Source organism: Microplitis mediator, chromosome 4 (assembly GCF_029852145.1).
Source record: "Microplitis mediator isolate UGA2020A chromosome 4, iyMicMedi2.1, whole genome shotgun sequence".
NCBI classification, from domain to species: Eukaryota; Metazoa; Arthropoda; class Insecta; order Hymenoptera; family Braconidae; genus Microplitis; species Microplitis mediator.
In genome coordinates, this window is record NC_079972.1 from 12211557 (window position 1) to 12237802 (window position 26246).

At 31.7% G+C, this 26246-nt stretch overlaps 1 protein-coding gene across 19 annotated transcripts in view; it reads right to left on the reverse strand.

The window, feature by feature from the left end:
- LOC130666522 (twitchin) overlaps positions 1-26246 on the reverse strand; it is a 59016-nt gene that overhangs the window by 21022 nt on the left and 11748 nt on the right. For 3 of the 19 annotated variants that reach the window (XM_057467601.1, XM_057467603.1, XM_057467600.1), the window contains exons 10-42: positions 25978-26181; positions 25562-25750; positions 25278-25322; positions 24281-24295; positions 23752-23811; positions 23607-23651; positions 23435-23533; positions 23288-23347; positions 22224-22274; positions 21957-22022; positions 21798-21848; positions 21661-21711; positions 21520-21567; positions 21384-21437; positions 21205-21258; positions 21036-21092; positions 20242-20289; positions 19617-19652; positions 18227-18412; positions 18120-18134; positions 17279-17461; positions 16290-16334; positions 11888-11926; positions 8687-9071; positions 7677-7813; positions 6081-6158; positions 5133-5258; positions 4236-4380; positions 4018-4157; positions 3809-3953; positions 3571-3712; positions 3366-3490; positions 54-3026 (exon numbers count right to left, since the gene is read on the reverse strand). In XM_057467601.1, the coding sequence (XP_057323584.1) occupies positions 54-3026; positions 3366-3490; positions 3571-3712; positions 3809-3953; positions 4018-4157; positions 4236-4380; positions 5133-5258; positions 6081-6158; positions 7677-7813; positions 8687-9071; positions 11888-11926; positions 16290-16334; positions 17279-17461; positions 18120-18134; positions 18227-18412; positions 19617-19652; positions 20242-20289; positions 21036-21092; positions 21205-21258; positions 21384-21437; positions 21520-21567; positions 21661-21711; positions 21798-21848; positions 21957-22022; positions 22224-22274; positions 23288-23347; positions 23435-23533; positions 23607-23651; positions 23752-23811; positions 24281-24295; positions 25278-25322; positions 25562-25750; positions 25978-26181 (6097 nt within the window). Of the gene's footprint in view, positions 1-53; positions 3027-3365; positions 3491-3570; positions 3713-3808; positions 3954-4017; positions 4158-4235; positions 4381-5132; positions 5259-6080; positions 6159-7676; positions 7814-8686; positions 9072-11887; positions 11927-13869; positions 13909-16289; positions 16335-17278; positions 17462-18119; positions 18135-18226; positions 18413-19616; positions 19653-20241; positions 20290-21035; positions 21093-21204; positions 21259-21383; positions 21438-21519; positions 21568-21660; positions 21712-21797; positions 21849-21956; positions 22023-22223; positions 22275-23287; positions 23348-23434; positions 23534-23606; positions 23652-23751; positions 23812-24280; positions 24296-25277; positions 25323-25561; positions 25751-25977; positions 26182-26246 lie in introns of all 19 variants that reach the window. The other 16 variants (XM_057467607.1, XM_057467606.1, XM_057467605.1 and 13 more) reach the window with 16 other exon arrangements.

The following is a 26246-nucleotide window of genomic DNA, read 5'->3' on the forward strand; positions in this document are numbered from 1 at the left end:
ATTTCATTATCATCACTAATTATATTTATTGTTAATGAGTTATCAATACTTACATGCTTTGTGCTTGACCATTTGCATCTTAGAAGCATCAGAAGGCGGCGATTCGCCAGCTTTATTAACAGCAATAACTCGGAACTGATACTCAGCACGATCTTTTAGACCCATAACACGCGCAGCCAATCCCTCACTAGCTGGCACTTCCATCGCCTTCTCCCAGTCTGGCTTGTACCTGTCTTTCTTCTCAATAATGTACTTTTCAATTGGAGATCCACCATCGAAATCTGGTGCCGTCCACTTGATACTGACTGATTCATTGTCATAGTCCGTGATCAGCGGAGTACCTGGAGCGTGTGGTTCGTCGAACGGATTCTTGGCCAATGTTGGTTTGTCACTTGTCAATGGTTCTGAATCGCCTTCATCATTAACTGCTGTCACGCGGAACATATACTGACTACCAGGATTAAGTCCCGTGATATCAAATTCCATTTTGTCTGAATTTCCTGGTACTTTACCACAGCGAACCCATTTTCCGGTTTTGGTATCCATTCGTTCGATTTCATACTCTTTTATCGGAACACCGCCGTCATCTTCAGGTTTCTGCCATTTTACTTTAGCGCTCGTGCTGGTCACGTCTGATACCACAAGTGGACCACCAGGAGCATCAGGTTTACCCAAAACGGTCAGTTCAACAGCTTCCTCATCGCGCCCATTGATGTTCTCAGCTACCAGAGTATACTTTCCGGTGTCTTTGCGTGTCGCGTTGACAATCGTAAAGTCTGTGTGATACTCAACGTTGTCAATCTTTATGCGCTCTGTCGTAGTCAGAGGGATGTTGTCTCTCCATATCCAGTTGGTAGTTGGAGGAGGCTCACCGATGACATCCACTGACCATTTGTGGGTACGTCCGGCTTTGATAACAACCGATTTCAAATTTGTACGATCAATTCTCGGTTTCAAGTTTCTGTGCTTACAGATATGGTTGTCAGTGGGTTCACTTGGTTGTGAAGAGCCAGCTTTGTTGACAGCACGTACTCTAAACTGATAGACCATCTTCTCTTTTAAGCCTTCGACTTTAGCTTCGGGTGTTGCGTCTGTGGTCTTCATGACTTCAGTCCAGTCAGCTGAGAATTTGTCTTTCATTTCAACAACGTAGTGAGTAATGGGCCGCCCACCATCTTTCTCAGGCTTAGCCCATCTCAATGACACGCTCATGTTGTCATAGTCAAATATCTCAGGCTTTCCGGGTTTATCTGGCTCATCATATGGGTTTTTAGCTAAGATAGCTTCGTCAGTAACCAGTGGCTCAGATTCACCTTCTTTGTTGACAGCTTTGACCCGGAATTTGTACTTTTTATTGGGCGTAAGACCTTGGAAGGTAAAACTGTCTTTGTCGGGACCGACTTCTCCAGCAGGGATCCATCTTCCGGTGTCCAAATCCATTTTTTCGAGTGTGTAACCCGTTATGTCAGTTCCTCCATCGTCTTGAGGCCGCTTCCATTTGACGGTGACGTGGTCAGAGCGGACTTCTTCAGTGACGAGTGGTCCCATTGGTGGTGTGGGTTTGTCTAGCACCACGACATCAGCTGCGCTTTCACACTCACCTGAGCCATTGCTCAATACCAGTTTGTATTTACCAGAATCAGCCCGAACAGTTTTACGTACTGTCAAAACAGTATTTCGCTCATACTTATCAATAGTTATTCTCTCCGCAGAATCCTGAGCCAATTCCTTTGAGCCCAAGAACCAGTGGACCTCAGGATCCGGTTCGCCGCCATACTTAATATCGTATTTAATAACTTGTCCCTTTTTAACCACCAAATTAGTTAATTGGTCGCCAATAATAAATGGCTTGACGAATCGGCACTTAGCAATTATGGGCTTCGTCGCGTCTGAAGGTTCACCCGGGCCAGCTTTATTGACCGCGCGAATTCTAAATTCATACTGCGTGCCTTCTTTCAGTCCATCGATGGTACCTGAAGTAACATCGCCATCGATTTCTTTACCTTTGACCCACTCCTTGCCGAACTTTTCTTTGTATTCAATGATGTAACCAGTAATCGGAGCTCCTCCATCGCTATCAGGTTTCGTCCATTTCAAGTCCGCGTGATCTACATCCCAATCGACTACTTCGACATTGCCCGGCTTGCCAGGTTCGTCCCACGGATCTTTAGCTAACACCGGTTTGCCAAAGAGTGCTGGTTCACTCGTACCAATTTTGTTGACAGCACGAATACGGAATTTGTATTCTTTCTTAACTTTAAGGTCTTCGACCTTGTAGACGCATTTCTCACCAGGCATTACCTCGCCCACGCTGTCCCACTGGTTCTTTAAGCTCATATCCAATCGTTCGATCACGTACTTGGTGATCGGTGAGCCTCCTTCGTCTTCAGAAGGTTTGAAAGACACGACGCAAGAAGTAGCGAATACTTCAGACACGTCGACGTCTCGTGGAGGAGAAGGAACGTCTTGCATAACTATATTGACATCTTTAACTTCTTCACCCTGTCCATTGCTGATGTTGACCTGGTAGATGCCCGATTGATTGCGCTGCGGTTTCTTTATCTTGTACGTTATTTTGTCTTCCCCTACAACGACTTCCACGTCTTTTAGAGGTAGTACTTTGCCGTCTTTCATAAGTTTTGCTTCAACAGGAGTCTGCTTAGTTCCGTCAATCTTGAAAGGAATAATGAAGACAATCGGCGCTGAACAAGGTCCTTCTACCTTGTCAGGAATCTCAGCGATCGGTTTACTCTCACCCTTACGAACTGACAATTTACAGCTGCTTGAAAGCTCGCCGCTCTTGCAGGTGATTTCACCCTCGTCGGTCATTTCGGCTTTGTTGAAGACCAACTGATGCTTACCGCCACCAAGATTCTTTATCTCGATACGGTCGTTCGTTTCGATCGGTTTTCCATTAAACAGCCACTCAGCTGAAGCCGTTTGGTCTTGGAGTTCAATGTCGAGGACACATTTCTCACGTTCGATGGCTGTCGTGTCTTTTAATTTCTTGTTGAAACTGTTCAAATCTAAATTTAAAATCCAATCACAAAATTTTAGTTTCGTTTCCATCAAGTCTAATAGTCTATTACACACCTAGGGAGGAAAGTAGAAAATTCCAACCTACGTGTGTAATTTCCTACCCGAGCCAAAGGCAAATTTTTCACCAGATCTGTACCTCAAAGTTTTAATTTTTTCCTTTTGTTTGAGGAAATGGCGCATGCGCTAATTTTTATCATTGGTTTTCTCATAAGAGAAGAAGAAGACTTTCTTCTTTCTAAACAGGGCAGGAACTTAAACTTCCGGTGCAGATATGGTGGAAAATTACTATAGACTTACGTTTTTTTAATATAAAAAAAAAAACTTACAATTGACAATAATTTCAGCTTCCGTTTTGTCGGCATTACTAACACACGAATATTGACCAGCATCTGTGACTTTGCAATCTTTGATAACGAGTTTCCGTTTCCGTCCATCGACTTTTATTTGAATTCTGCATTTAATTTATTGTTAATTACTAATTTTTAGGCAAAATAAATTTAATTACGAGCTACAGTATTTGAAAATAAATACCTCTTGTCTCCAGTGACTTCTTGGTCACCTTTGAACCATTTTACTTCACCAGCAGCGTCATCAAGCTCGCAGAGTAACGTAATTGTGTCTTTCTCAACTGCCGTTTGACTTTTCAGTACTTTTACAAACTTGTATGGATACTCTGAAAAAACAATTTTAATTTAACCGGTGTCCAAATTGAAAAATCGAGTTTGATCTCAAATCAGAGTTCGAGAAAATTTTTTTGAAAAATTCTTACCGATAATTTTAAGAGTAGTTTCGGTCTTTTCATTCTGTTTACTTATTTTACAACTATATTCACCACTGTCTTCCAATTTAGCATTTTTCAATGTCAATCTACAGACACCCGACATGTCTTTGGAGATACTGTAGATGTCCCCATCCTTAATTAGCAGAAATAAAAGATTAATTAAATAAACAACTTGCAGTGAAATAAATAAAATATACCTCAAGTTTTGTTTTTCCTTTGTACCAAGTGACCTGAGCCAAATTCGAGCTCAAAGTACACTCCATATAAGCTTCGTGCAATGAGTAACCCTGCGTTTCCTTCGACAACGGCTTGATAAAAGTGTAAGATGGATCGGGTTCTAAAAAAATCAAACGTTCAGATGCAGGAAATTTTTTAATAAAAATTGAAATACTAGAGATTAATTTATCGAACTTACCGTCAACGGTCAAGAAAGCAGTACACGATATTCCGCCGATGTCAATTGTATATTTACCGGTATCTTCAACTTTAGGAGTTGAAATAATAAGTTGGTACGAATCCTCTTCATTTTTGAATTTATATTTCGATGATGGGAATAATTCCTAAGGATTTAATTATTGCAGTAGTTTGAATAATTGTTTATTATTTTCCCGCATAAAAATACCATGTATGATAAATATATATGGAAAAATATATAATAAATGTGGGACCATATTTTCTTATATCTGTACCTATATGGAAGTAGTATACGACATATATAACTCATTATATATATAATATCGTAAGTTTTAATATAATTAATCATATATGTAAGTATATAAGTTACTACATATATGTATTACATATATTTATATTTATCTATGTAGATTTGTAAGCTAGCACACTTATATGTATATTCTGAACACAATATTTGAATGTTATACGAGAGAGAGGGAGAGAGAAGAGAATAGATTTCATTTATTTTTACATATATGCAAAGACATATGGTTCTATACATCGTAAAATATATAAAGTTAAATACGTGGTACATATATGGAACCATATATTAATGAATCATATATATGTGTTCTTATTTGTTTCCATGTATAAATAAATTTATTTTTTGATATATTTAAACTTGTAAGTTTTCAAATATATAAATAATATATTGAAGTTATACGGGAATATATGAAATCATACAAGAGAAGACATATATTGAAAGATAGTAAAATCGACCAAATCTATATATACTTCTATGTAAGATTTTATGTATTGTCACATATATATTTATATTTGTAACATATACTTTTTAGTATATGTTTATCATATATGATATTTTCATGCGGGTTGTTTAAAATTTAAAATAAGTACATACATCTTTACGGAAGAACCATTTAGGTTTAGCGTTCGGCTTAGAGAAGTTCGCATCAAACGTCACCTTTTTATCTTTACCCTCTTTGGCGTATTGATCAACCAGAGGTTTTAAGAATGAGTCTTGCTTCTATAAATTTTTAAAAACCAAAACAAAAAATGATAAAATAAATTCTACGGTCAGTAAATGAATAGTAATTATTATTGATTATTATTATTTCATAAATTAATATTTGATTGTATATGCCATTAGACATTATTGTAATGATGAATCTGGACCTATTAGTGATTGAGTTATAATATTAAATAGTATTGTTTTAAGATAAATATATAAATGATAAAATGTATCCCACGTTGATTCATGCCCTCATGTCCAGATGCTGTTAATTATCTCGTGCGAGACAATACATATTCAACTAGACAAGCATGAATTATAAATAATTTATTAAAGTTTTTAATTTTCGTGTCAATTGTCAAATTATTTACACTGGAAAAAATTTTCGGAGTGAACGCAGATTAAATTTTGAGCGGATGACTGTGGGTTTATTTGATTCCCTTGGAGTAAAATTTAGGGGAGTTTATTTTAAATTTAAACTCCGAATGCGGATTTTTAAAATCCAGATTTACTTCGCATACGCAGTGATTTTTTTCAGACCCTGAGTGATGGAGTAAATTTGAATTTAAATAAAGTCCGCAATCACTACGAATTCACTCCCGATTTTTTACAGTGTACGAATTATTTAAATGCGTTGAGTATTAATATGTGTGTGTGTTTTATGGTCGTGTTACAGTCTGACGTGCAATTAAATGTAATAGATAAGATAATAAATTTAAATAATTATTTTTTATTAATTAAGTAAAATAAAAGTTAATGTTCAGTGTCACGTGTATGCAAGTAACGACAGTCGGAATATATCCACTGGCATTACACGGGCAATTGTTTATTGCCAACCTCCGTCTTGACGAAGTGATGAAGGGTCGGCCAGTCGGGTATTAATTCAGCTAGTGACTGCCTACGTGATCCACTAGTCTAGAAATAAAAATACGAAGCTTCGACGTACTAATTTATTACAATAATCCATGTCCTTTGTATTCCCAATACAATTTATGACTAGGGTTGTTTTTATTTTTTAGGACGACGGAAAATCATTCGAAATCCTTCGGGAGAATATTTACAATTACGGGATATTTACAAAAAAAAATACTTTAGATTTTTTCCTGGGAATTTAAAAAAAATTTTTAAAAGCCAAGATTTTTTAGCTTTCATTTTTTTCTTGCGGGAAATATATTTTTAGTCCGGCGTTTTTTTAGTGGCACTTCGAGGATCGACAGTTTAATTTTTTTTGTCATTTATTTTTGCAGGATAAAAGCGACGACTCGTAGTTTAGTCTTTGGTTCCATGCTCCAGTTTGTTTTATACTCTGGAAATTTAATTGCTGATACAACAAATTCATAATTACTGGGGGTTAAATTTCATATTGTCATGTAATTTGGAATATCTTGAATATATATACAATTTATAATTTATGTTTATTGTTGTTTTTGTTGTTGTATTCTGATTTAAATAAGAGGGAAGTTGGGGCTGAGCGAACCTTTTTCTTTACTCGAACAATGAGCTTCGGCCAGTCGACGATTAATTCTTGGAGACTTGGTCTACGCTGGATGTCGATGATATCCTGCGGTAGTTGTCGTGTCATCAGTGTTCGTACGTGTTTTGTAAATAGAATTTGCCGAATTATTTATGCGATCCTCGAAGTACCAATCATCAGTGTCCAATTATAATTAATTAAAAAAAAAAAAACATATATTTTTATATAAATCAAGCACTGATTCATGGATTTTTATAGAAAAACTAATCGGGAATATATTCGTCAATAAATAAGAGACAGTTTAATTATCATTAAAAAAAATTAAAAAATATGTTGACCTAAAAAAAGTCCTGTAAAAAAATAAAAAATAAATTTATTTAATGAAATTGCTACGAGTACCCAAGATAATAAATTATTAATTAACAAAAACAATAAAACAAAAATAATTTTCACAGTAAAATCGGATGCAAAGTGCAGGAATTTTTTTCAGTCTCTCAATTTACAAACGCGAATTTAGAGGATTTTTTTTTAATATTCAAGGGTTCGACACGAAACCTTTAACCAGCTCCAGTTTGGCTCGCCCTTTTTATCGAGGGAAATACGGAGTTCCTCGTCGGTTTCCACAAAGATAACGATCTCGTTGCCGTCTTGGTACCAACTTCTTCCGCTGGGTAGTTGCTAAGAATTTTACAGGCTTTTTGTTTTATAATGTACAGTAATACTTCACACTCATCAATATATCAGATTATAGAAATCGCAAAAAATACCTAGATTAATTACATTTTACCTCACACGTGTTATTTGTAACATTGAATTCAACGCAGGGTAATACGAATTCTAATAAACTCACTTACGTGTATATTTTTTTTTTTTTTTAAGAGATGAATTATTGCTGAGAAAAATGTATAGAGAAAAAAATAATGATTATTTGTAGAGGTTTTGACAAAATTGATACGTACTCTTTCGACTTTTTTCAAAGCTGGCTTAGGTTTCTCAACCTCTTTGAGGTCTACCTTCTCTTGATCTGGATCTTCTTTACCCCATTTTGCGTATTTTCGTTTTTTTAACATCGTTCGGAAATCCATACCACTTGCGTCTAAGTAAAAACAAAATAAGGGGTTCAGTTTTATGTCAATTCAAAAAAACTACTAGTATTTTTCCTTGTTCGCATAGTAACTATTCCAGTGTTAATGTAGTAAAAATTTCTATAATAGCTTAGGAGTTCTCTATGTCACATGGCTATTTTTACAATGTCAGCATAGGAATAAACACTGTGATATCATTAGAAAAATACCTATGGCAAAATAGGAAAAATTCCCATTTTTTCCTCCGTGTAGTAGAAAATACTCTAAAAGATCGAAAAAAATATCGTCTTTTGACTTATGACTACACGTCAGATAAGGAAGGATGACAGTGTCTATGTCTTTCTATGAAGAGTAGCCCGTAACTTTGTCCCTGTTGGGAATAATTCGACACAATAATAACGTTTTTTGTTCATAAGGATGTCCTCTAGAAGGAGAAACCCCAAAAAGTCCAGAGAAAAATTTATTTTTCGAATCCAGACCCATATGAGGATGAATGAGGATAAATGAGGATGACACTGTCCATGGATTTTTATGGAGAATGGCCTGTAACTTTGTCCCTGTTTGGAATAACTCCACACAATATGAACGTTTTTTGCTTGTGAAGATGTCCTCTAGAAGGAGAAGCCTCAAAAAGTCCTGAGAAAAATTTTTATTTCGACTTATGAACCATATGAAGATTGACGATAATATTCTATGTGTTTTTATGAAAAGTTCCTATTTATTACGATGTTTTCTACACGGGGAAAAAAATTGATATTTTTCGTATGTTCGCATAGGTATTTTCCAAATCTTGCCTAGATAATTTAACTATATACAGTGTCTATTATGTATATATAGATAAAGTATACCATGCGCACATATATAAATAAATATAAAAATTTTACCGGAGACGTAAAGTTGCATCTCCGCAGAATCTTCCCCATGTATATTACTGACGACAATTTTATATGTTCCTTCATCGTTGGGTTTTGTTTTTCGCATACAAAGTGTGATGGAGTTTGTCTCGCTGTCAGTGAGAAATTTGTATCTACCGCCCTCGATAATTTCGGTCATACCCTTGTAGAACTTGAAGGTGGGAGCGGGTGTTCCTTCCACCTGAACGGTGAGATAACCCGTCGAGTCCTCGACGGCGGAGTATGACTCCTGGACATCGACAATTGACGGTGGTCCACCTGGTCCGACATCGCGGAGTGGTGTGCTAGGCTGGTTGATCTTATTCTCGAGGTCCGCCACGCTTGGTCTCCTTAAGTCCGTGCTCGGACGACGTCGCTATTCCAATTAAATCTTTTATTATCAATACTATTTCATATATACAAATACTTATACATTTAAAATCCATTATTAAAGCTTCCATTATTTTTTCTCCGTATTATTTATTTTTTTTACAAATTTACCAACGATATTTTATATCAGCTAAGGGCCCAAGCCTCTGAATAATTATCAGAAATATATACATATATTTTTTTAAGTAATTGACATCCTTTTAGCAATTGACATCTTTTTAGTAATTGACATCTTACTGATGTATATTCTACAATTGACATCTTACCTATTTTTTATTAAATATAAAATATCATTGGTATAAATATACTTCGAAAATAAATACTAATACAATTATTAAGCAATAAAATATACAGCATTCAAAACAAACAAATAATATTTTTTAAAATAAAAATAATGATTAAGGATTTTTTTTTAAAAAAAGCAAATATACAGACAAGATATCGTCGTTAGATATTTTAGTACTGGGAAATAAGGACAATATGTATTTATAATATATAATTAATATATTTATAAATTTGTTGAGAATATAAATAGTGAGCCTGTAATGAATATGATAGTATATAAGTATTATAAGTATTTAAAAACGCATAAGTATTATAATATAAATAGTAATAAAATACGAGTTATTAAAATTAATTAATTAACAAATGATTATTATTATTCATATTATTATTCGGTGACTGCAAAGTGATATATTAATAAAATTATAAATAAACGAGACTGCGAAATAAGGAATTTTAATTTAACAAAATTATCATTTCAATCGAAATTAGTTTAATAAAATATATAATATATATATTGTAAATTAAAAGAGTGATTTATGTGATATAGAGTTAAGTTTAAGAAAGTTTTCTAAGGAATCCAATTAGGTAAAGTGTAAATCAAGCCGTTGATCTCATAATCTGGCTTACGATCAAGGCATTTCAATTATTTTATAAGACACATTATGACCTCGCTAAGTTAATTGGGAATCAATGGAAATTAATTAGTTTGGACATGCGTATGCTAAATTTGTAACTAGGGTACTCTGGGATACTCAGCTTATTTAGCAGTCACGTTTTACTAAATAGTATATTTATTAATTTCGATTATTGTTATCTAACAATTTTTTACGACACTAAAGTTAGCCGAGCTCTGATATTTTGGAAGTCTTCAAAATCTATTAATTGCAAAAAAAAATATTTTGAAAAACTGCACTCGTAGTTTGTTCAATTTTCTACATGTGCATATTTTTATTTTTTTTTATTTTGTAATTGATTTGTTCTGAAAGAAATCCAAAAATTTTTAGCCGACTAACTTCGGAATCATGATTTTTTAAATTTAAATTTAAATGACAATTAATTAAGTTTTTTATATTAAGTAGACAATGACGTGAGGAATATATACAGGAGAAGTATAATGAAGTGATGAAGTGTAAAATACAATTTAAAGGATGAGTGATCTACAACTACTGTACTATATATATTTTGGCATGAGAGTCTTCGGGATCGAAAATTCATCGGCTGTATAAAATACCGGGACGTTTAAATAAATTATTTAGTGATTCCGATCCTTCGTACTGTTCTTTTATCTACAAAAAGTGTAATATTTACAAAATGATTCCATTATTTACTACTGTACATATATTTACATGATTATTCAATATGAACAAATATCTATTTTAAACATATATAAGCACGACTAATTGAAACAAATTTTTTTTTACAATGACGAGGTGTCTAGTAAGTGGAAAAAAAATTTTAGAGATTTCCAGAATAATAAAATCGAATTTTGAATGATATCTCAGTTGAAACTGATTTTTAACTTTATGCCGCGAAAATTTAAATTTTTGAAAACTTGAAAATCATTATTTCATTTCAATTTTCAAAACTTCATTTCTCAGTTAGGTGAAAGTACCATTTGTAGCCAGTGCTCCATTTTTGAACATTTAATACTTTATTTTAATTTATGAAAAAGTATGAAATAATATTACCATTGAAGTGGTGGAACAAAAGATTAATTACCTCATTGTGTCTTTTACAGAGTACTTCATTTCAATTTTTGAAGTGTCCAAAAGTGGCGAAAACGGTGCCTCTAACCTACACGGAGAGTTTATTCTTATCTAAATCCTATGGTGACGTAGAACAGCTGGACCATGTTGGCCACCTGACGGAAGTCGAAAAAAACACACGGAAAAATTACTATCCCCGTAGTAAAATTTACCATCGTTACAGTCCCTGGAGGAAATTTTTCGGACTTTTCTCTGAGAAACTCTGATAAAGTCTTTAGAACTGTAGAACTGAGTTTTTCAGAGAAAATTCCGAAAAATTTCCACCAGGGGTAATTTGTGACGTGATCCTTGTCAATTTTACTATGGCCATAGTAATTTTTCATGTGTTTATTTCAATTTCCGTCAGGTGGCCAATATGGTCCGGCTTTACTACGACATCATAAAATTTCAAACGAGAATAATTTTTCCGTGTAAACGTTCACACTTTCAAGTCTTAGGAAATCATTCTATTTTTAGTATGCGTTTGATGTAGAATTTTGATTTTTTGAATGAATCGAATATTGCTTCGAAAATAAATTTCAAAATTATACGATTACGTCTAAATTTGAACAAATCCTTCTAATTTTTTCTACCGCTCAAATTAGTTAGTCACCAAATTTCCTTCCAGAATTTCGGTATGTTAAGAAAGATTATAAATTTCCATGAACACTAGACACCCTGAGTGATATGAATACGATATTTACAAATGATAAATGAATAGACTAATACATATATAACGATATTATTTCTTCACGTTTGAAAATAATCTAACCTGTTTGTTTTGCACCACACCGGGGCGCCCAAGTTTATTCTGCTCGCCAGAAAAAAAATTATTTTATAATAAACTGTCATACGATGGGATGATTGGGGTTGTAAAAATGGCGGAAAATTTAAAGGAGTAGGGATAAAACATTTAAACTATTTTATGTATGAAATAAAATAAATAATTGTTTTAAAATATATAAAAATTTTTCATTAGAGTATTATAGCGAGTGAGGCAAAAATTTTAAAATATATGCAACAGCAGCAGCGCCAGCAGCTCCAGATATATTAACTAAAAAAAATGATTAATAAATTAATAAATTAATTATTCATGAAAAATTGTTAACTAGTTTTATTGTTTACTGACTGAATTAATGTATGTTGGTTTAATAATTAATCTTGATGAGTAGCTGATTGATAAAATGAAAGAATAATGATTAATGAATAATTAATTAATGATTAATTCATATAATTAATGGTGATAAGAAAATAAGAAATTGAAGATAGAGATGATTGTCGTTATCACTGTCCTTGTGCAGATGATTGTTGATGATGTTGGTATGTCTGTTTGAGTGATAAATTATTAGTGGGAATTTATATATTTATCTAAAATAATATTTTTAAATAAAATTATAAATAATAATTTATATTTCCACTGTCTCGTAATTGTTTAGCGGAGAGGAATTCTAACGATAATCACCTTGATTGTAATTTCAAGATGATTTGCGCAGGGTATGAGCAAAACTAATGAGCCAGGTGTCATTGAGGCTGAAGTTTGTTTGACGAAATTGTTATTACGTACATTCTGTTTACCTAGATCTCGATTACCCAGAGTTTGATTGACTACAATCCCGATTAAAAGTGATTTTTTTTAATAGATCCAGATTTTATTAGACCCGTACTCGGATAAGAATGGAGACAAAAAATTTACGAATTTTTATACTGTCGAATAGGAAGTTGTCGTCAAAAAATTATCATGCTGCACTATAATTATTATTGTGAGCCTCTAAAAATTTTTTATTTCCTACTATAATTCCTAATTCATACAAATAATATTAATTGCAATTTATCAATAAGTTTTAAGTGCATAAAATTTTTTGTGTGGCATAATAATTTGGCGACCCATCTTCCTGTTACAAGTTTGGTCGGCATAATAAAAATTAATAATAAAAATGATATACTAGTGCAGCTTATATTTTATTTTATATATATTATCGGACAATATTTGACTCAATAATTCCCCACGGTGTGAAAGAAAACACTCACACCGCGATCAAAGTACACCGCTTAAGATTTCATACCCAGAAAATTTCACACCGTCCATTCACGGGGACCATTTTCACAACAAAAATTTTTTTGACATCAATGGGGATCTATTTTAAAACAGTAATTTCTAATCGGAATGTATAAAAAATCACCGGAGTAAGTCCAAGCGGTGTAGGTGTTAAAATTGGCGGTGTTAAATTTCAACACCTAAAGCGGTGTAAAAATAACGCCGCCGCCAGTAAATATTCTTTGCCAGTGTTAAAATATTTTTTTTTGGAAATGTGTGCATATGTGTGAGTGTGTGTATGTGTGTGTGTGCATGTGTGCGCTCGTGAGCTTGAGTATGTGTGTGTGTGTCAACATATTTTTTGTGTTTTATAAGCTTCCCAAAGTTATTACTCTGATCGGACGCAGTTTACCCCGCTTCTACACCGGTGTAATTCCATTTTAACACCGCGCGGAGTTAAAATGAGTCCATTTTTAACACCGGTCTTATTACAGTGTAAGTAATTGAACTCTAGGTAAACGGTATGTATATAATAATAATAATAATTATGTCCAAAAACTGCCTCAAAGACACCTACCCAACTATCGTGATAAAAATGATTTAAAAAAAAGTTTATGGGAGTAAAATATTAAAATTTTTAATAGTAATTAATATAAAATAAAAATGCGGTCGATGGTCTTGGTATATAGGTAAGCTTTGTGTTATCTCACAAATCTCACCTTGATGTCCAACACCTCGCCTGGGCGCAATTTTCCAGCCTGCACAAAATTACAGACAACTATCAACTCACGTTTTATATTTATTATTTCATTTTATTTAAATATTTATTCATTTTTTAAAATTCCCTTAAGAGATAAATTTTTCTGAATACTCAAGTACTTGATTTAATAATAATTAGCAATGAGATGAGATGATTGTCCACATGCCTAGTGAAAATAGAAGATTTTTTAGATGATAATGGAGAACAGTGACCCTGGTTCCTCTGTAGTCAGAAGTATTTGTTATAAGAAAATTAAATAGGTGAGATTTAGACGGCTATAAAAAGAGAGAGAAATATTAATAGTATTTCATGACATGATTATTAAAGATAGTTGAAAATAAAATTTATTATTTACTCAAATAAATTTTTTTTATCATCAACTATCTTTAGATAAATAATTTAAATAGAATAAAGTGTAGCGTGAATTAAAAAGTATCGAATAGTAGAAAAGAAATCTCGAAACTTTCGATTCCCCATTAGAGCTTTTTTTTAAACGCGACTTAAATTACTTTCAATTCAAGAAGTTAACAAAATAATTGAAGACACTGGGAGTAGATGACAACACTAATGAGAAGCGAGGCAATTTATAAACACGTGTCAAAATAAGAGTTTATATAAATCCGCGGTAATTATTTAGCATCAAGTTAAACTGTTAACACGGTGTAACAATATTGTTGAGCGATTCGTCAAGTTTAATTGTTGTGGCTGGTTACAGCAACACGTGTCACGACGATAGCACTGCCAGCATGTCAATCTCCAATTATTGCCAGCTGACTTTAACATACTTAACACTTAATCATCAAACAAATAGATCACGACCCAAGTTACTTAAAAAAACTTTAGTGTCGTCAAAAAATTATTATGCCCTATAATTATTATTTTTATTTTTTACTATAAGGTAAAAGATCTAGTACCCGATCAGGGAACTAACCCGATCACTCCATGTATTTGTATATCTATATTTAGTAAATATATGAATGATCGGGTATTAGTTCCCTGAACGGGTACTAGATCTCTTACCTTAATTCCTAATTTAGACGATAATATTTATTACAATTTATCAATATTTTAAGTGACATAATAATTTTTTGGCGACTCAACTTCCCGTTTAAAGTTTGGTCGTAATAAAAATCCGTGAATTTCCTAAGCCCATTTTTCTCCGTGATAAAATAAACATTAAAATACGGGGGAAAAAATAATTAATAACTTGTTAATTCTCAAGGATTTTATTTTGGCTTAACACGAGGCCAATCGACGCTTTTTAAAGATGGTATTTGTTTTAGCATAATTATTTGTATCCACCCTCAGTCCTCAGTCCTCAGTCTTCAGTCTGGGCGCAATTAAAGTCGATGATGAATAGCCGTCAGGTCATATATTATATCATTAGTTAATTTATACACAAAATACCTCTGCAAATACGTACACGTACTCATATATATTTAAATAATAATATCAGTGTATGATGGAGATAAATATCTGCTCGCGTTCGCATGAGCCATTAACGTTCTTTTAGGATGTCGACGCCAATAAGAATGGGGGGAGGGGTGGGACGGAGGGCGCGAGGCTTTTAGGTAAAATGATTCAAGAATGATCGTCAAATGGACTTATCGACCTGCCAGATGGCACAGGGGCCTACTCAACAGCAATCTATCTATCCGTGTAACATTTTTAATTTATATATAAGTATGTCTTTTAACTATTTTCAGATATTATATTTTAAGAATTTAATTACTACCCCGCGGGCAAATGCGCGCAAATACTAGTCCCGAGTCCACTTAAATTCACAGGCTTTATTATTATTATTAATACTATACATTATTTGCATTAATGCACTCGTGACGCGAGATATTTCGAGAGTCCTTTTCTACAAAATACTACGGTTATTAATATTACTCGCGATTTATTATTACCCTCGTCATCGTCTATCGATCAAGACGTGAGAGGGTGCTGATTATGAGAGACCTAGAGATGTTTTATGCAGTCATGCTTCTCTTGAGCTTTTTTTTGCTCCATCTGCGAATCCGTGCCAGATGCAAATGCATTTTTTTTAAATTTAATTTTTTTTCTCGTCCATTCCGTGAGTCATTCATTGGCTCTTATGCATTTATAATTGCCTTCTATACTGTCAAATTAGTGTATTAATTTTAATATAATTCTGTAATAATGATACATTTGACAGACAGAAATTGCGGCAAAAAAAATTTGGGAATTTGAATTTTTATCGTAAATTAGACTTGCAATTAAAATTATTTTTTTGCCGCAAAATTTTTTGTAAGTGCATATAGTTGTGCTGTGTTATGATTAATGCGAGTAAGATTGAGTAAAAAAATGCAATTTTATGTAGTAGAGATTTCTCGGTGGTGTCGATTTAATTCTCACCTTCTTCTCTTCAATCACCTCACCCGGACGCAGCTTTCTATTCTCCTATGGATCAAATTTTTATGTAGATTGTATTGTGTAATGTGTACTACTATGTGTCATGTACAATAATACTTTCTTATCAGAGTAAATAAATCTTAAACAAAAATTCATTATTAATATCAGCCTCCTCCCGCAGACCTGGAAATTTTTCTATGATCTGTGAATCAGCTATTTTTTATTCGTCGATTACAGGATTAAATATCGAGGATCGGAATATTTTGGGAATTCAAAAATTTAAGCCGTAACCGCTTTTACACTGTAAGAAATTTACGGAGTGAACGTCGATCAAGTCCAGACTGGATGACTGTTTATTTATTTAATTCCCTCGGGGTGAAATTTAAATATTGAAACTCCGAATAGAAGGGAACGCGGATTGAAATAAAATTTAGATCAATCCGCAGAAAAAGCAAAAGTGATTTTTTTTTTTAAATTCAGAAATTCCGTGACGAAGTAAATGCGGATTTAAATAAAATACGTAATGACTCCGAATTCACTCCTAATTTTTTACAGTGTACAATTATTGGATGACAAGCGATAATTTAAATTCAAATAGACTAGCACAATTTAAACTTAAACAGTATCAAAAAATCTACATGAAAATTTAAAAAAATAAAAAATAATCTTGTGTAAAATTTAAGGAAAACACATTTATGAACTTACACATCAGTACGACAAGATAAAAATTTGACAAATACAGAAAAAAAAAAAAAAAGACAAAAAGGTATTTTTCAGTGCAAGGTACGAATATCTACAAAGGTTTCTTTTTTTTAACTATTGAATGGTGCAAAAAATTTTTATTGGCTGCTACTGATTTTCGGATTCGTTTGAATTCTTAATTAAAAAATTACTGATTTAATGAGTAATTAATAAGATGACTGGAGCATAAATTTAGTACCGAAAACCAGTAGAAAATAATTTTCAAAATGAATTAACAATAAAAATTTTACCTCGTCGCTGATGATAAGACTGGGCCTACGTCCCAATTCCTCGGGAGGAATTAACGAACCGCGACGACTACTTGCACCACTTCCAGGTATAAGTGATGGTCTTCTGCTGCTAACTGGGGTAGTCTCAGGAATAACTTCGATTTTTGGTGTCTCTTGAGGTGCAACTATTTCCGGTAACTTTGGCTACAATTAAATTATTTATTTATCACAACACGAAACACTTCACTGATTATTTATTTATTTATTGTAAATTGGCGATCGATTGATTTGACAATAATTTTTACGAGACACCGATGCGACCTAGTGGATCCATGACTGACCACTTGGACGACGCGTTTCACACAAGACAAAATTTAAAGTGGACACGCACCGATAGTTACTGAAAATAGAAAATGTCCCTCTCCTTGTCCCTTGCAATTTAATGTGAAACTGCGGACAATTATTCGGCCTTAAAAGTCTGTCGGATATTTTTTTTTATTCAGCTATCGGTTTTTCCGAGTGCGTTACAAGAAATCTGACTTTAAATTTTCGGCTTTTTTTTTTTTTTCAGTAATAAAATTTTTTTTTTCAAATAGAAATCGTAACTTGAGATAATCTTAATTTGATGAATAATAAGTGCGTTGTTTGGTTGCCAAAAATATTTTCGAGAATTAGGATTTAAGATATTCTTGATGATTAATAATAAAGGACGGCGATAAAATTTCCGACGATAATTAGCGCACACCCACGGTTAAATTTTCTTTAATTTTATCTACAGAGATGGTTTCAACGTGATTATAATAACGCATTGTTGCCAGTCTACGCCGTGCTACTACTCAAACGGTTTTCATTTTTAACTCACCTTTGAATCGAATTTCTGTAAAAAATATTTAAAATCTATCAGTGATTTTTTCTTTTTTATAATTTGATTTAATTTATTTAATTAAAGGAAAAGTTTATGGTTGATACCTGAGTAGCCGGACGATCGAGTTTGGTCTTCTCACGGCCTCCATATTCACCGAATTCAAATTCTTGTGGTTTTTCCAAAACTGGACGCTCATAGTCGGGAATTTCCGGAAGCTCGTAACTTTTTTCTTTGTCTGCTTTTGATGTTTTTGACTTTTTCTTTTCGTCCACTTTGCTTTTTTCCGTTTTCTAAATTTTTAAAAATTTATTATCACCCATTTCATGACGATTCGTTTAAATAAGTCATTAATAAAAAAATTAAAAAAAAAAAGTTATACGATTTGTAAAAAAAATTATTTTACAGCCATAACTTTATTGCTGTCATTCAATGTAAATTATTATTAATAATTTAATTGATGATTAATACGATGTTTCATTTTAATTAACAATGGCGATGAATTATTTTGAATGTATGATTTAAGTTACGAACGCAGTTTTAAAATGCTTATAATTAATTATTAAGCATATTATGCGAATGATAATTAATGATGAAATGAACCTGCACTGTAAAAAATCGGGAGTTAATTCGGAGTGATTACAGATTTTATTTGAATCCGAATTCACTCAATCACTCGGAGCTCCTGAGTTTTTAAAAAAATACGGAGTAAATCGGCAGTTTGTTTTTCCAACGGAGTGATTTTGGAGTGAGTTTGAATTTAAAATAAATTCCCCTCGGAATAAATTTTACTCCAAAGGAATTGAATAAGTCCTCAGTCATTCACTCCGAATTTAGGCCGCGTTCACTCCGGAGATTTTTTACAGTGCGATGAGTGTAAATAAAACTGAATGATGTCACAGTAAAATTTTTAATTCGTGCAGAGATAACGAAATTTAAAAGCTTTATATTTTCATAAATAAATTAATTGGGCCTTAGAGTTGAGAAACAGAAATAGAATTTTTGAAGAAATTTTGAAGCCTTTATTTCTGATTTTATTTTTTGAATCCACGGATACCTTAAGCTCGACAATATAGCCATGTTCTGCCGTCTGAGGCGCTTTAGAGTCTTTAGTTACGGGTTTTAGTTGTACACTCAGGAAGTTCTCGAATTTAGCTGCCACCTTCGGGAGCTTACGATTTGAATTTTCATTTGTGTCATCACCATTGGTTCTTATTTGCTACATTAACATAATTTTGTTGTCGAAAAATTTTTTTTTATTAGTTAATAACTTGCCAATTAATAGTGCGACTATTTTCTCGTTTCGTTTTTTTCTTTTGGTTTTTTAATTACTAACTACGTAATTGATTAGTTTTAACTATCTAATTAAAACGATTAAGCAAACCACAAGTATGTACAAGTATTTACAAATATTTACAAATTTATTTACAGATTAATTTATTAATTATATTCAGTTTTTATTTACAAGTAAAAATTAAAAGTGAGCGTAAATTTTACCTTAAGTTCGAGCTTGTTCAGTTCTTTTTCTTCCGGCTGGAACAGAAATTTAATTTTTTTTCATTAATAATAAATTATCTTATTATTTTTTTTTAAATTAGCAACAGCCTAAAATAAATTTTCAAGAAATATCCGCAGTCAAAATTTGTCTCGTTGATAGAAAGTCAAAGATTCGATCCCAACTTACGGTAATTTTTAATTTCCCGCTATGAAAATTGAAAATTTTCGAAAAAAAAGAAGTTATTGGTTTCGGTCTGATTTTCAAAAATCGAGTTTTCATCTGATCTCGAGGTTTTGAGGTCCGTAATTTTGATCAGGTTCGACGTCTCAGAAATTCTATAGAATTTCTATGAAAAATCTAGACTCAGTTCCCTGACTTTGAACACCCATACGAAAAAAATATATACCCGGATTTATCCGGGAAAATCTGGAATATGTCGCATATATGCAACATATATGTAAATATATGCAGATTTGCCCGGATATATATTTTTTTCGTATGGGCAGCGGGAAGTTTTGGGGTTTTCCTGGAGGGTGAACCGTTTTTCAAATATTTTTTTAGAATTTATTCCGAATGTCTGAGGTTTTTTTCAAATAACTTTACTTAATAAAAAAAATAAATTACCTTTTGAACAGGTTTCAAACTCGTTCGTCGTAGCACAGCCTCTTCTTTCTGTAAAATAAATAAATAATTAGTTAAAAATAATAACAATAAATATTAGTATCCTTTTGTTTTTGAATTTTGTTACTCAGCATTACCATCGTGCTGTAATTAATCAGTTAAATATTTTTACATAATTAATAAAATGCATGAATAATATTTTTGAGTTGCTGTAAGTATGATAATTAATCGATTAATTGATAGAGTAGTTGTTCCCGTATGAAAAAATCATATATGTTGAAAATATATGTAGAGTATCGGACAATATATGTGGCCAATTTAACTATTTTTATAAATATATGATTATTTCATATATTAAACTTTATGTTTTTCCATCAAATATCTAAAAATATCTGTTAATATATATGAATATTAAATATAAAATTATATATGTTGAAATATATATGATACAGTGAGCCAGCGTTCAAAAAAAGTCCCGAGATAATGGAATCCGGGGTAATGGAGTTCGACTGCATTATATATTTTTATGTTTTAAAAATATATCATACTACATATATATATATATTTTTTCCATATATTTTTTTTCATACGAGTATTTAATAGTTTATAGACGTTAGAGATACCAAGATGCTGCAATAATGCGTTAATAAATTAATAATTATAAAATTATCTGTCGCAATATGAGGATGAATATTTGTAAGTATCATTGTAAGTAAATGGTGTCGCTGTTTGTTTAGGCCTGATGATTATTAATTTATTTATTTATCGATAAAAGTGTAATTTTGTGTGAGGTGTACCTTCAATTCGGGTTTAAGAAGATTACTTTTGGGTTTAAGTTTAATAGGCTCATCCTTCTAAAAATGAATAAGATTTATTTCGAGGTGAGAAAATTATAAATTTAGATAAAACGTTAATTTACATTTACATATATTTAAATGTAAATGATGTGTGAACAGTTTTGTGTACCTTGGACTCCTCGGGTTTGCCAAGGGTGGGTTTTGGTTTTGGAATTGGTTCTTCCTGAAATGTTTTATGTTTACGTAATTTCAAAAGACACATTTTACACGGCTTATTAATATTATTTCGTAATTATTTTATAATTATAACTTTTTGATATTTTTTTATGTAATTAAGTGTTTGTGTACCTTAGGCTTTGCCACTTTGGCATCAACGGGTTTTAACGTTACTTCCGGTTTGGCCTGAAGTATTTTTAAAATTTATATTAATTTTACTTTATACCCAATAATTCATTTAATTTAAAAATTTTGTTTTTTTTTGTACCTCTTTTGATTCGTTTTCCGGTGTCTTCTTCGAAATTGATAACCGTTTCTGAAAATTATTTTATCACGAATTGCCAATTAGTTTTTATTCATTCATTTATCTAAAAATCTTAATCTCTTTACTCTTTTTTTTAAATTTTACCTTCGGCGTTGGTTCATCCGTGGATAATTTAGATTTAGAGTCTGGTTTATCCTACAAATTTTGAATTTTTATTTGTCATCAATTAATTTATTAATTAGAATTGTCTGTAATGTAATGAAAATTGTGTACAAATATACCTTCGGTTCCTCACTTGCCTCAGATTTCAGTTTATCCACCGGCTTTGTTTTCTAAATTTCATGTTTCATTTTACATTAAAATTTTCCTCATATTTATGTTACTTGATACTGATAATTAAAATAATTGGACAATAATTCTAACTGATTAATAAAACTCACCTTTTCCGTGACTTTGGACTTCTCCATAATTGAAGACCGCCGACTTTCGGATTTTTTCTCTTCAACCTGATGGAAAAAAAATTAACGATCATTTTACTTACAATTACTAATGAAAATAGACATAAGTTCAATATAACTAGTGATTAACACATGGAAATATTCAATGCCGGTACACCGTAATTTAATTTTAATTCCAATAAGTTTTCACTGAACGCATGCGCGTATGTAATTTTTAATTGCCAATTGATTAATTTTTTCGTGGTGTACCTGCTGGACTGACGACCGTCTACTGGATACGGGAGAACCATTTTCAGAGATCTACAAGGAATAGGAAGGTGACTGATTAATAAAAAAAATATCTACGAGTGTTTGATTAATCGAAATTAAATTAACTTTAATCAACAAAAATATTAATAATCTTTTATAAGATTTGCCAGCAGTACTCATATTTCTTTTGCTGCTGACTTATCATGTTTTTTTTATATTAAAAAATAGTAATGGCGATTAAGGCTTGTAATTAAGTCATTAATTAATTTGATTAATTGATGCTATTGATATCAATGGTAATATTACACTGTAAAAAATTTTCAGAGTCAACGCGCATCAAATTTGGAGTGAATTCGAAGCAGATGACTGTGTATTCATTTAATCCCTTCGAGGAAAAATTCACTCCGAAAGGGAATTTATTTTAATATGGAAACTCGGAGCAAATGCGGATTTAAATAAAATTCTTAATCACTTTGATTCACTCCCTGTTTAAACAAAACGATTTGCGACGATTAAAAACGATTAAAAATTTATTCATCATTAATCGTCTTTAATCGTCATGGTTTTTCACATTTAATCGTCTCTATTCGTCAAAAGACGATTTATTATTTTACGATTAAAAACGATTAATCACGATTAAAATTTCAAATTGTCATAAATCGTTTTTGATCTTCATGCGGAACCAGAAATTGCAATATTATTTTACGATCGAAGACGATTCATGACGATTAAAAATTTCAAATCGTCATGAATTTTCTTTAATCGTAAAATAACAGATAGAAATTTCTGTTCCTGCATGAAGATTAAAAACTATTAAAAATTTAATCGTTTTTAATCATCAATTGACGATTCATGATTATTGAAAACGATTAAAACAGTTTTAATCGTCACAAATCATTTTGTTTAATCAGGACTCGTAATTTTTTACAATGTACTATAGCAATTTATATTAATCGCGCGTAAAACGCTGACTGATATCACATATGATTTATTGCGTGAAAAATATTTACTGTGTGGTTAATTAATATTTTTCTATGAAGCATAAAAATGGGTTGTAAATTTACCGTTTCCTCAGTAGTGGAGACGAGAGAGCTTCTGCGACTTTCGGTTCTTAATTCTTCTACCTGATATTTATAAAAATTTATTTTATCAAATTTATTCTTTTTTATTTATAGACAATTTATTAATGCGGATTAATAATTTATGATTACCCTACTGATCGATGTTTTACGAGATGAAATTTTTTCGGGTTTCGGTGTAGTTTCACGAGAGGCATCTTTAGATTCCGCTTCTTTCTTCTTGATGGTTTTCTTTTAAAAATAAATAATTGTTTTAAAAAATATATGATACATTGATTGAAAAGCTTCATAATTATTTATTTACCTTCTCAGGTTCTTTCTTTTCTTCTGGTTTGGGTTCAGTTTTCTTCTATAATTTTTAAAAAAATATTTGAATTTCAATTATTATTATCATTATTATTATTATTATTATTTAATTAACTAGATAAGAAAATGATAAGGAAAAATACCTTGATAGATTTTCTTTCTTCAACTGCTTCGCCATTTTTAATAGATTCTTCTTCTTTTTTCTATTTTAATAAAATGTTTGAATAAAAATATTTTTGAAAACAACAAATTCGTAATCTCATGCGATTATTTTTCAAAAATAAAAATTATTTTTGGGTGCAAAAAATTCATGCAGGAAAATTATTGAAATATAAATTCAATGTCTGCGTTTATTTTTAACTGCCTTGGGTATCTCGAGCGAAATAAATTTAAAAAGCTCAAAAGCTTTTTATGTAATTCATGTAAACAGCCGCTCTAAACAAAAAAAAATAAATTTAGTAAATTGCAAAAATAATAAAAAGCCTGAAAATAAAAATAATATATTAGCAAAGTGATGATAAGTCTAATGGCATTAATCAAATATTTAAAAGCTAAAATATAAGAAAATATTTTCTATCGAAGCGTATGATTAATTGCTGACTAATTTTTTATCAGTAAAAAATTCAAAAGCTCAAAAAGAAAAAAAATTAACCGTACGCTTTTTTGACTCACCAAAGTCTCAGATTTCTGAAAATAAAATATGTAAATTAATATAACTTGAAAGCTCATCAAATACTTTTTTTCTTTACAATATACAAAATAATTAATAACTAATTACTAGTTTATTATTTAAAAAATTTTTTTTTTAATTAAAACTCATTTATTTTTACATAGTGGATTTATCATGCATGAAATTTTTTACATATAATTTATTGAAAAACATGTTTGCGTCCTTAATTTTTATAAACCTTTGAACAATTAGGGTTTGGAAGGGGCAAAACGGGGTGGGGAAGCAAATGAGGTTCTCTCACAATTTTATAAAAAGTTTGTTTTTTAAGAATTCAAAAATCACTTTGTAAATATACTTGAGCATTATTTTGAATTGATTAACTTTCCACCATGAAAATTGAAAAAAAAAAATTTTCCCTTCACTTCTATGTGCTAGCGTTCTTCTAAGAGACTTGCCAGGCTTTCAATCATCTATTGGACGCCTAATTTTGATTATGATCGCCGCCCAAGAAATTCTATAGAAATTACAATGAAATTCTATAGAAAATAAATAAAAAATCTAGGCTCAGGGCTCGGTGCTGAGAAAAAGAATTTTCCCTTCCCTTCTATGTTCTAGCGTTTATCCAGAAGACTTGCCTATACTCCCCAGGTCTCCGAACGGTCATCATTTTACCCCATTTTGCCCCCTCAAATGTAAATTTTCACGATTCACTTTGAATACCATAAAAAAAAAGATTTAACATATCTGAGTCCCCGCAAATTTAGTACTTCCTTAAGTACCCCATTTTGCCCCTTCCCCGCCAACTTTCTATTACGTTATGAAACAATGATTAGTAAACAGTTAGTGTATTCAAATGGAAATATTGTTAAAAAATTTTCAGTAGGAAATTCAAATAATTAAAAAATATATTAATTATGTAGTGTGTAGATTTGTACATGTATGCAAGTACTCGAAGGTTTTAAAAAAAAGTTATAAAAAAAATGTATTATTGTGTGTTACCTTGTCGGGTTTGTCGATACCATTTGTTTTGGTTTCAGGCTTGTCCTTAAAGAAATAAAAAAAAAATCTCGATAATCACAAGTCGGAATTTTCAACTTAAGCTCTATACAGTGGAAACATATACAGGATGTTGAAGTAAAAGAAGAAATACGTAGATGACAGAAGAAGAATAGAGTCCTCAGAGTGTAAATTTAAATGAGAAAAAGTTTTATACGAATGTGAGTGTTCATAGAGGTGGAAATTTAAAGATGTAAAGATGTAAAGTGTAAGGTGTGAATGTGTACCTCGGTGATAACAAAATAATCAGAAGCTTCGGACTTAGGTTCGTCAATGATAGCTTCTGTAATGCTGGACTCGACGACACTCACCGAACCTTCCTCTATTTCTTCTTCATCACTTTCTTCTTCCTCACTCAATTCACTACTACTGTCGTCATGATCATGATCCCCGTTTGATTCAGACACTGATAACTCCTATGAACGTGTCGTGCGTTCGAGAATGACAAAAAAATTTTGATCGAATAAAAAAAAGTCGCGATACCAATTTTCCATATTTTTTTTATTTTCGGTATATTTTTGGAGCGAAGCATGTTGATCCTTGAGTTAGAGTCAGTGCATTTGAAGCATTTTTCTAATTTCTAAAATATTGTTAGTTGTGTAAATTTAAAAAAGCAAAAATCGTAAATTAATTTCTCCTGTACCTTCTTCTCTTCAACTTTTTTTATTTCTTCTATTTTCATTTTCTCCTCAACTTTTTTAACTTCTTCTATTTTTTTCTTCTCTTCAATTTTCTTCTCCTCTATTTTCTTCTCCTCATTTTTTTCTTCTTCCTCTTTCTTCTTCTTCTCAACCTTCTTTTTCTTCTTTTCTTCTTCTTCCTCCTCTTTTTTCTTTTCCTCGCGCTTCTATAATTTTATTTTTTTAACAATAGTCCATGCAAAATTTTTTTTTAATCAGAAATTAGTTACAG